At 33.3% G+C, this 12021-nt stretch overlaps 1 protein-coding gene across 2 annotated transcripts in view; it reads left to right on the top strand.

The window, feature by feature from the left end:
* The window catches only part of SEMA3C (semaphorin 3C), a 193053-nt gene that overhangs the window by 147056 nt on the left and 33976 nt on the right, over positions 1 to 12021 (top strand). For both annotated transcript variants that reach the window (XM_074268486.1, XM_074268487.1), the window contains one exon: positions 592 to 814. In XM_074268486.1, the coding sequence (XP_074124587.1) occupies positions 592 to 814 (223 nt within the window). The remainder of the gene's footprint in view (positions 1 to 591; positions 815 to 12021) is intronic.

Below are 12021 nucleotides of genomic sequence, written 5' to 3'. Positions count from 1 at the left end.
TAATTCAAGGGAATTTAGGTATTCTTTAAAATAGAGGTTTTATATTCAGTGATATTATACAATTTAGTTTATCCAAATTACTAAAGTTTATTTACATAGTTATTTTACATCAAGAACATGAAATACTGGTTTAGAAACACAAATGCTGTTAAATATTCTTGGTTGAGCCAAAATAATTAAATATTATGGTTGTATGGTTGTAGCCCAAGCTGGTTTTTATCACTAAGGCTAATAAAAAGTACTTTGTATGTATTTTGGCTTGTTTCTTGTACACATTTTTTTTAAAGTTCATATAGGAATGAAAAATAAATTGTTGAAAAGGAGTAAGACAGTAGGAAAAAAAGTGCCCACTGTAGCTTCAGAAATTCCCTAAGGTCATCTATTAAGATTAATCATGTAAATTATTTCTAGATTCATTACTGACCTGTTGTGATCAGTGCCATTAGCCAAGCTAGTAGATTTGAAGTGAGTTAAACTTACATACAAATATCATTTTAAGGAATACAGCTTTCACAATTGCTGAATAAAAAGTAATTATGATATTTGATTTAATATAATTTACTGTATATTATTATAAATGTTTTTGAACAGTGTCCAGGAGGAGCCTTCACTCCAAACATGAGAACAACTAAAGAGTTCCCAGATGATGTTGTAACCTTTATTCGGAATCATCCCTTAATGTATAATCCCATCTATCCAATCCACAAAAGACCTTTAATCATCAGGATTGGCACAGACTACAAATATACGAAGATAGCTGTAGATCGAGTAAATGCTGCTGATGGAAGATACCATGTCTTGTTTCTTGGAACTGGTAAGGCATGAATCTACAAAAGAAGATACAGTTAGCATAGTCACTTTTATGTCATTTTTTAACTTGGTGTGCAGAAATTGTCTTAGCTGAATATGTATTTGAGATGTAGCATTTTCTAGTGCTTATCATACTATGAAAGTTACAATACAATTTTATATATGTTGTAGTATACTGAAACTAAGTTTAAAAATATAACCTCTTCCCTTCCCCCTCCCCCTTCCTCTCCCTTTTCCTCTCCTTCTCTTTCTTCCTCTCCCCCTCTCCTTCTCCTTCTCCCTCTCCCCTGCCCTCATTTCTCCCTCTTTCTCTCTCTCTCATTACTGATCTAAGATGTGAAGATTTTATTGATGGAAATTGCATTGTTGGTTTTAGACATAATTTATGACATTAGTCAAATAACTTACTTATCTTATTCTTATTCCTTAACAAAACTTTATAAAAATTGAAAAACATTGATGGAAATTAACACAAGGTTTAAATGAGGAATTATTCCTAGTACATATATATATATATATATATATATATATATATATATATATATATATATATAAATTTTATTAAGCACCCACTATATGCAAAATTGATACAAAATAGAAGGAATTTTTGGGGAAAGGTTTTTTAGCAGCTGAGAGGTGGGTGGAGAGGTGCCAGAGTTAGCAAAAGGTTGATATAGGAGGCAGCCTTTGAATTGAGCCTTTAGGGAGGGTAGAGCTATTAAAAGGTGAAAGGGAAGTACTTTCTTGGAAAAGGCAATGTAAAAGCATGGAGTTCAGAAGTAGAGAATATTATGGCTTGAGGCAAGAATTAATTGAGTTTAAATTAATAAAAGTGAGGGAATTAAAGTCTAGAGAAAGTTGAGAGTGCATTTTCCTGCCTTCGTTTTCTCTTAGCATTTTTCATAAATCTCGGAGATTATTTCATTGTCCCTTGTTTTGTATTATGAGAGAGAGAGAGAGAGAGAGAGAGAGAGAGAGAGCTAGACAGCTAGACCAGTCATGTAGATATCACTAAGGATAATTGATAGACCAAATTATGCTTCTTTGCTCTCCATACTCTGCCAAGAAATAAAGAGGAAAGTTGCTAGAATGTTTGGGCAGACTTTCTGTGGAGAAAGTTATCCACTGAAACATATGAACAAGAGTTGTATAGGATGAGAAGGTGATGGTGGTTTGCAAAGTAAATCATTGGAGGGAGCTTATTCAGGTCAAAGATGCATTGGTTGAAAGATGAGAAAAACATGTATTTCCATAAGAGATTTTATCTTTGAAAAGAAATTAAAAGTAACATTCTAGGGAAGATTAAGAAACAATGTTTATAAACCTCCCAAACATATAACTCAAAAAACCCTGAAATATTTTTCTATTGAGAGAAATCTTTCCATTTATGTTTATCATTCTTATTACAAACAGTAAAACTTCTGAAAACTTCACCATATTCTTTTTTGTTTACTTTTCTTTTTTGGACAGTTTCTTTTTTTCCAATCCTCTCAATACAGTCTTCTGTCTTTAGTGCATCTGGAATTTATTCTTGAACAGCACTAATTGAATTATTGAAATAGGTATGGTATAGTAGAGAAGTGAGTGGAATAGAAATTGGGAGAATGGGTTCCACTCCTGGATCCGTTTTATGGTATTTATCTTCTTAGGACTTCAGTTTTCCTACTTTTAGATTGCAAAACTTGGAATAACCTCTTTTTAACTGAAATATTTTGTAATCAGAAAAGATCAAGGGTAACTATCAATCTAGAAGGAGTATTTGGGGAAAAGATAGAAGAAATCTCACTGTATTATAAGCTGAACTTAACTACTGAACCTCGGGGTCCTTATTCATAAAATGTGAGATTTGTACTTTATGTTCTCCTAGACTCCTTCTCCAGATATGAATCTATAAACATGCATATTAAATCAGTCACTAGAAAGTTAATTAAAATGACTTTTAAGTGCAGAAAGGTTTAAAGCATTCCAGGGATGAATATTTTAATATCTAATGATTCTAAGGCAGTATGGCATACTGAAGAGAGAACTGGCAATAAAACAAGTAAAATCAAGATTCAAGTCCCATTCTGGATCTGTGACTTTGCAACAAGTCATTAAGTCTTACAGTGCTCTACACAAATATCTAAAATTACAATTTTAAAAAATGACCCAGATAAAGTCATAGAACTAGATCCTTCATATAGTTGTTTTAAATAAACTATTTGAAAACTATAAATCTTTGTTCCAAAATGTGTTTTCTTGAGGTAGTGAAGTTGGTTATCATTCTCTTACTTTTATTATATTCATTTTTAAAAATAATTTTGTTGTTCAATCATTTTGACTATGTCTAATTTGGGGCTTTCTTGGGAAAGATACTGGAGTGGTTTGTCATTTCCTTCTCCAGTTCATGTTACAGTTCAGGAAACTGAGAAAAACAGACTTAAGAAGTTTCTGAAACTGGATTTGAACTCGTTTCTTTGACTCAAGGCCTGATGCTTTATTCACTGTACCACTCTAACTGCCCCCTCATTGTCAATTTTAGATTTCAGTTTCTTTCGAGTAAAGTCATAGAATCTGGGATTAAATCTTCTCTGAGTTCCCTTTGAGTCTCAGTATTCATTTGTATTAAATGATTTATTGAATAAATATAATCCTAATCATAGAGCTAGATGAAAAAAAAGGGGGGGGGAATGAAAAGATATGCTTGGAAAATTCCCTCATGGCTTGAGATTAAGGGAACAGATATATATATATATATGTATATATATATATATATATATACATATATGTATATATTTGTTATTATATTATAAACATTTATTTAAGCACCTACCATGTACCAAACAATATGAACTAAAATATAAGTAGAAGTAACAAAAAAACAAACAAACAAACAAAAAACCAATATTTGAAGTAACTCACATTCTATTAGTATTCAAAGAAGCAAGGCTTCAACAAAGGGCATGTAAAAAGAAAATCTTGTCTCTTCTCATATAAGTCATAGTCAGTATAGGAAATAAGGGAATTTTTTTAACCATTAAAAAATTAAAATCATGCTTTTTTTTTTTTGTTTCCATGGGTAAACTAATCACAGGGTAATCTGTTTTATTTTTCATTTTCATTATTCAAGTGTCATTTACACCCTAAGGCTATTTATGAATCAGTATGAAACACTACTTTTATGAAATATGCAGACTGACAGATGATAAATTATAATTATAAAATTAATTTAGGATATGGATAGTTTTATTTTAGTCTTTCTAGGTGTAGAATACAAATTCAACCTTATCCATTGTTTAAGTTTTAAAAATCATTAGCTACATCATTGTGTATATAACTACCTGATTTAATTAATAATTAATAACTTCTTGTAGTCTGTCAGATCTTTTTTAAGATAAAGGATTAAATGCATAGAAACAGGCTTCTCTAAAAATTAAATTCTCTGAAAATATATATTTCACTCTGACTGAAAATAAATGTTCTTAGGTACCTTTCAGTGTGGACCGTGTTTTTGCAAAATCATGTTGTCCTGCAAGATGGAAGGAAGCATTTCAGGGCTATGCCTTCTCAGCCATTTTCAGATGATTTAGCTAATTGTCTTGCCCTCTCTTTTCTGGATATCTATGGAATCCTCCCAAATGATGTGGTTTTAATCTCTCTTTCCATATAAGTCTTCAGAACAGAATTAATACAAAACATCTGGATGAAAATAAAAACAAACAAACAGGGTTAAAGTTTCTGAGAATATGCACAGCTAGATTGTAATGTTGAACTAAAGATACAATTCCTTCAAGAATGCTTTTCACCATTTCATTTCTTTTTCTTACCACATAGTTTGCTGGAAAATGCACATAGACTTCATAGAAGAAAATGAGGGTATTGATGTCTTTTTAAGATGTGTCATTTTCAAAAATGACATTTTAGCATATGATTTTAATTTAATATACTAAGGGAAACCACAATTCCTCCAGAAGACAACCACCAATGTGATAACCTAATAGAAAATATGAACTCCAATGTAATATCTTATGTAAACAACATCTTTTCAAAAAGATGGCAGTAATGAAAGTGTGTTTTCTTTGACCGACTGATCTTATGCATATTTTCATATGGCTACACTGAAATTTTTTGTAGAAGATGCATTTACATATATGTCTGATCTTAAAGCACATTAAGGAAATTATGATTCTTCCCAGTGACATGTGAGTTGCCTAAACTGGAGGTATTCCAGTAGAAACTAAATTAGTCAGGAAGATGGTAGAAATGATTCATACTTCAAAATAGATAAAATCACCCGCTGTAAACCCAACTACCTTGGAGATTCTATGAGTGCCCCAAAACCTTTATCCTGGATAAGGAGCTAACCGCTTCAAGAAGCTCTACTATTTTTGCAGAATAGGCGTTTATAATATTTCCTTTTTTGGGAGAGAGAGTAAGAACCTCTTGGCAGATTGCTGAAACCTATGTGTTCCTTTTCAGAATAGCATTTGTTGTCAATAGTCATAATTGAAGGAAGTAGTGGATTTCAATTAGAGTCTAATAAAAAGAAAAATACCCATTTAGTTTGTAGAAATCTAAAGTTAGCCACAATCCCCGTTTGGAGGTCATGGACCACAGCTTAAGAACCCCACATCGAATCTTTCAAGCAAAACTTGAGGGTTGATTTGAGATCTATTTATTTGTACCTAATGGAGGGTAAAGAGGCTTTTTTCTGCAATTTACTCCTGGGAGACTGAATTCAAATATAGCTTGTCATGTTCATTATTCTTTAGATTATGTAGTGCTTTTTTCTTGAAAGGTTTGAACATTTCTTGGGTGGTGCCAGCCTTCCTCACAGTTGCTTCTCAATCCCACCTAAAAATGAATGGCTTTATCAAAGGCAAAAAGCTTTTCAGCTTTTGTAAATAAGAAAGATCAAGCTGCTATCACCACAGAGAAAACTTTTTTTTCTTGCCCTGTGTTTTTCATTACTCTTAGAGGAATTTAATGAAGGGGTTAACTGCCAATGAGATGCTAAAAAGAGAATTTTTGTCAATCCACTGAGAAGAATGCAAACACTGCATTGTATTAACTGTTTTTGATTTGAAAATTACTGATGATTTGTTGTCCTAAAATCTCTTGGTGGTGAAGACCCTGACTTGACACAATGACAATTATCATCTACCCTTCTTGATACGTTACTATGGTAGAGCTAAGATAAGATACTGTGGTGGTTATTGTTTGTCACATTAATGGCCAGACTCATTCTATCTCATGTGGTGTCAAAATCAAAGCCAGCCAGATAGACAGCTGTGTCTAGAGTAAATCTGTTCAAGTGAATTCCAACATTACATTTTTCCTGAGAACAAGCACTATTTAATTTGTCTTTAAGTTCTAAATGGGATATACAATAAATATCTTGCCCTTAAAAGTCACTTAGTAGAGGTTTGTTGAACCAAATTACAACTGAATTCTAGAAAATTATAAGATGTGTGTATATATACTCACACATAAATGTATCACATATAGTCTCTATGTATACACATCTATATATACATACAGAGATATGTGCATATATTATGTAAAAACCCTTCATATGTATATTAGTATCATTTTTTCACTGTAAAATTTTGATATTTCTCTAGTCTTATGGAAAAACTTTATTTTTATGGTACATGTCTCATCTGAAAAATAAATAACATCATTATTGCTGGTTTCCTCCTTTTGTCATTTTCAGCCTACCAATAGATCACAATTTAGTATGTCAGAGGAGGGAACCAACTTTATTTTACAAACCAATGTGTTTTAATTTGTGGGTGTCTGTATGTATACATGTGTGAGAGACAGAACCTCTTAAGTTCTATAGAAGGTAATAAAACAGCAGGCAAGGGTTTTCCTGAGATTAACATTTCTATTTTAACATTGCCACCTACTGCTTGCAATGCAAAGCATTTGTTCTAAGTCCACTAGTCAAGAGACAGTGCCTGTTTTCTTTAATGTTGCTGCAGTTATAAAAATATTTAAATGTCTGGGTCAGGTTCAGACACATTCAGCCATATTTATATTTTTCTTACTCTTCATCAATCAGGATGACATGTGGTTTTTGATAAAAGCTGAATGATTCCTGTGAATGGGTGTTAGAGATTTAGGATGATTTAGTATCATTATTAATTCATATCGTGGGGTGCATTCATGTGGTTTCCGCCCTGGCTTCTCATGGAGCATTTGCTGGATTAGTTTTTCTTATAACCTTCACTTGTATGGAATCTATATTAGTACCTGGCCTTTGCTAAACCCTAGGAAAGCATGAAGTTTTAAAGTAGATGCCACATTTGTGACTTAGGCATTAACATCTTTGCCTTTGTTCCATGATAACTGCCTGGGAAAGAGAAAGAAGTATTCTGCTAGGAACAGGCAGAGAAATGGCATAACCCTAATTTATAGCAGAGCTGGGGATTCTCAGTAGAGAGAAGAGGCAACCAGAATAATTTGGATAATTTGACAGCCTAAGCAAGTGCATTTAGTCTCAGAAAAAGGCTACTATTTGTTAATCCAGGATGATACAGTAGTGATGACTATTTCAGATTACTTAGCCCTGTTCTTTTTTGTGTATGTGACTTTTGGCAAATAATGCAACCTCCTTGGACATTGGTTTCTTCATTTGCAAAAGCAAATAATATGGTCTCTGCAGTCCCTTGAGGCAGGTAAGTTAGTACAGAAGACAGAAGACCTGCTAGTCTTCAGGACTGGAATACCTGATATCAAATCCTTTCTCAGACACTTAGTAGCTATGTGACCTAGGCATGACAATGAAACTTTCAAATTGAGTTTGTTGTGTTTAGTCATTTGCAGTTTAGGATAATTCTTTGTGATCCCAATTGGGATGTTCTTGATAAAGTTACTGCCATTTCTTTCTCCAGCTCATTTTACAAATGAGGAAATGGAGATATATTAAGGGAGTATTGTCTTTAAATTCTAAATAAGACATATAGTACAATGCCCTTAATAGGTACTTGCTAGGGGGTCACACAGCTAATGAAGCCCTATTTGCACTCGGGTCTTCCTGACTTTAGACCTAGCATTCTAACCATTCTGCCACCTAGACGCCCGTCTGCTATTTTCATTTCTATCTGGGCTAATAATAATGCCTACATCCCAGAGCTGTGAGGATTCAATGATTTAACATATTAGAAGCATTGCACAAATCTGAAAGCTCTATATAAATGATACTTTACTACTAATATTATTCTAGCTCACTGTGGATTCAAAGAACACCAGCGCACACTAAGTATAAATTGTAGATAACAGAAATAAGCACTTGTATATGTAATTCTCCTTTTCCATTCTACTGCACATATAGGAATGCCCAGTTAATTTGGCATTCAGTGAATTCTTAATCTTCTGAGTCCCAGCATACACCTACTGCAATGACGTATATACAATGCAAATATGTATAAATCTTAGCTCCACCATTTACTATACTACCTGTTTGACCTTCGAAAAGCCACTTCTGTCATTTTGGGTTTCAATATAATCATCTGTAAAATAAGAGAGTTGGACTAGATAACCTGCAGGATCCAATCAAATACCCTTTAGTAAATGAAGGCTTTTCATGTTCTTTCTTTTCCCAAGCATGATACTTCAGCCAAACTTGAAAACTAGGCCTTCTCCCAAATCATACCCCACTTTCCTCGTTCTCACAAAGCTTTCTGAAATGAGTTGCCTTTCCATCTTCAAGTCTCAGAAACCTTTTTTTCCATCAAGATTCTGTTCAGTTGCCAGCTGCTCTGGAAAGCTCTCCCTTATCTCCCAAAGTGTTCGTATTTTCTTCCTCAATTCTTTTTGCACAATGCATCCCCTATATTGTAGAAGTATACAAGTTCATTAAGGAAAAATAATACTTTGTCTTTGTCTCCCAGCACTTAGCATGGTGCCTGGCATGTAGTAGACACTTAATAAATACTTATTTGTTAACCCAACACATTGCCTAATGTGAATTCATTTAATAGTTTTATTGAATATAAACTTCATTATTTTCCAAAGTAGGATCTAGAAACACCTAAGGATTTTTAACAGAGAGCTTCATGGCAAGAATTACTACTACACTGCTAAGAATGGAGAGGTCTTTTAAGTGTGAATGTTCCCTTTTAAATAAAAGTGGTGCCCAAAAAAAGCTCAAGTAAAATTTAGAAGAAAGCATTTACCATTTTACATAAGGAAGGAGGAAGTAAAATATAAAGTTAAAATAAATGCCTCCAATAATGTTGAGCTCCTCCCATACCTATATAGGGATTTTTTCTTATTATACTTTTTGATTTCAGCTTTTTGAAGGGCAGAATTTTCCTAATTTAATTTGCTTTCTTGTTTTATGTTAATACTATTTGGAACTTCCATACCTAAACAAAGTAAAATAAAGACTTTTGAGGTGATTGCCCATTTAAAAATGAAAGCAATTATTCCCATAAAATTGTCCTAAAAACTGCATTGTTTAAAAATCCCAGACAATTGATACAAAGATTTATTTTTTATTGCTTTAATTATCTAGATTATTTCTTCAGTATATGACTTTACATGTATAGACATCCATTTTATTTTAAACAAAATACTATCACTAACTCACATTTATATATTATTTAGTAAGAATTAAAAAGCATTTTCATGTGTTACCTTATATTACTATGGAATTATTTGCTACTTTGCTATTAAAAATTATAAATTCTGCCCTCTATGCAGATGGAATTACTGATCAGTTATAAGTAGGAAATGAAATTTAAGTGGTTTTTCCCCCTATAGTGGTGATAGATTTTTACTGAAGTCTACCCATACTTCCTCACTCATTTCCTTGTGTGAACAATGAAATGCATTCATAGGAAGTCAGACGAGGGTAGGAGACAGCATTGGAAACTCCATGGGGAACAGAGCTACTCTGTTTTTTCTGTATTAAGGTAACTGCCCTATGTAGAATCGAAATCATGACTTAGATTTAGCACCTTTATGATTTGAACAGAAAGAATGTCTTACAGAAAAATTATAAAAACTATATGTTGAAAGTTGTTCTTCACCTTTTCATCAGAATTTCCTAATTTATTATTACATTCATTCCTATGACTTTAATATTTTTGTTCTTGATCTGTGTCTGTGATGGAAAGAGCTCATTGTAAGAAAAGTCCTTTTTACCAGTTCGAGGTAGTGCTAACTCAGCCAGATTAAGGGGTAGAATTGGGATTTTAATTGTAGAGAGATTCCTGAAGCACTATGTCATCAAGCAACCTGCCAGGTTTCACAAACCTAGAACCTGAGGCGAGTTTTCCAGACCTCATCTACGAGCAGCTTTCTCTAAGGTGCTGTAACAAACTGATCTTCCCATAACTTTATTTATTGTCACAGCAACCTTGAGATGTAGCTCATATAAGTTTTGTTGTTATTTAGTCATTTTCATTCTCCAGTTCATTTTATATATGAGGAAACTGAGACAAACAGGGTTAAGTTATTTGGGCCCAGGGTCACATAGTAAGAGTTTGAAGCTAAATTTGAACTCAAGAAGAGCAGTCTTCCTAACTCCAGGCCTGGTCCTCAGTCCACTGAGCCACCTGACTCCCTTTACATTATGATGCCTATTTTATAGATGATGAAATTGATGATTAAAGTGACTTTTCTATTTTAAAGATGAAGTATTATTTATGTGGAGATATTAACACATTTTTCCTGATTTTAAGCCTAATTCTCCATTGTACTAATGCATGTCCTATGTCTGAAATTGTCTTGACTTCCATATATTTGTGATATGGACATTATTTTAAATAGTAAATCTTGCGTATTTAGTAGTTGTGAACATTAGGTACAATTCAGAGTACTATGGAGCTGTATATTATACTGAAGGAACAAGAAAAGCAGTCATTTCCCCCGAGACCTCTGATTGATTCAATCAATTATTTAGTAATTTTTATGTGGTCTTAAGTTTTAGGAGCAATAGGTGGTACAGTGGAGAGAGTATTAGGCCTGGAGTCAGAAAGACTTGAGTTCAAATCCAGTCTCAGATAGTTAATAGCTGTGTGACCCTGAAAAAGTCATTTAATCTTGTTTGTCTCAGTTTCCTTATCTGTAAAATAAACTGGAGAAGGAAATGGCAAACTGCTTTGGGATCTTTGCCAAGAAAATCCCAAAAAGGTGTCATGAGGAATTGGATTTGATTGAAACAACTGAAAAACTACAAATGGTCTTAAGTAATACGAATATTATCAAGTAGTTCTATATCCCTGTATGGTTTTCCCCATTAGAACTTTGACTTTTAAAGGAAAGTTAGAGGAAATTCCAGTTTGAAAGTATTAATGTAGGAAACTTTTATCTATTACAGCATGGGTTCAGGATAGTGGTGGCCTATGTCTTGATGTCCTGCCAGATTTCCTAACTAGGAAATCTGGTGGTGTATATCCTAGGGATAAGGATCTGAAGTCTGTTGTTTAGCACAGCTAGACCTTATATGACTGCCCATGAGGATGCCTATTGCTATGAATTGTGGTGGTGGTTTCTGTTAGTGGAAAGTCAGCTCTTTAGTTTTATTGAGCTGGGAAGAATTCAGATTTAGGAAAATGGAAATAAATGTTCACATTGGAATGTAAACTAGGATGGACTGGAAGAGAATGATTTGAAGCTGGAATTGTTGAGGTGAGCCTGTGGTATCATAGCAATTTGTTTGGATTTGCTGAGTCTAAGGCTTATTTTATTTTCCTTTTTTTCTTTCAAATTCTAATTTGTCTGGAAGATGAGCAAAATGATTAAAGCCTCTCTTTCTTTAGTATTTTTAATTGGGGGGAGGGAGCAAAGCCTGGAGTGTCATAAAATTGGGAAGTATATTCTTTATCAGGTTTATGCCAGGGAAAGTAGGTGATAAAGAACTTATTTGTCCTATTTGTCAGGGAATGATAAAATAGACCCAAAGAAACTACTATATAAGACTTAATACAATAAGGATCTGAGGAAGAAGACAGGAATAGAAATGAAGTTAGGAGTTCCCTGCTCAGAAATACTTTCTAATTGTCAGCCTAAAAACATGAATTGAAGAAATAATAGGGTAGTACATCTTAGGATTTCTCAAAAAAGATGACTCTTGTCCAGAAATCTGGAAGGATAGTGAATATACTGGATAATGAGTCAGAATTCCAAAAAGACCATGGCAGGCTATACGCTGGGGCCAAATATAATAATATAAAACTTATTAGGGACACACTTTAGGTTTTAAACTTAGGCTCAAAA

The sequence above is a fragment of the Sminthopsis crassicaudata genome, chromosome 5, assembly GCF_048593235.1.
Source record: "Sminthopsis crassicaudata isolate SCR6 chromosome 5, ASM4859323v1, whole genome shotgun sequence".
Classification (NCBI taxonomy): domain Eukaryota; kingdom Metazoa; phylum Chordata; class Mammalia; order Dasyuromorphia; family Dasyuridae; genus Sminthopsis; species Sminthopsis crassicaudata.
Note: the sequence above shows the minus strand (reverse complement) of the source record. Positions and strands in the feature narration are given on the sequence as shown.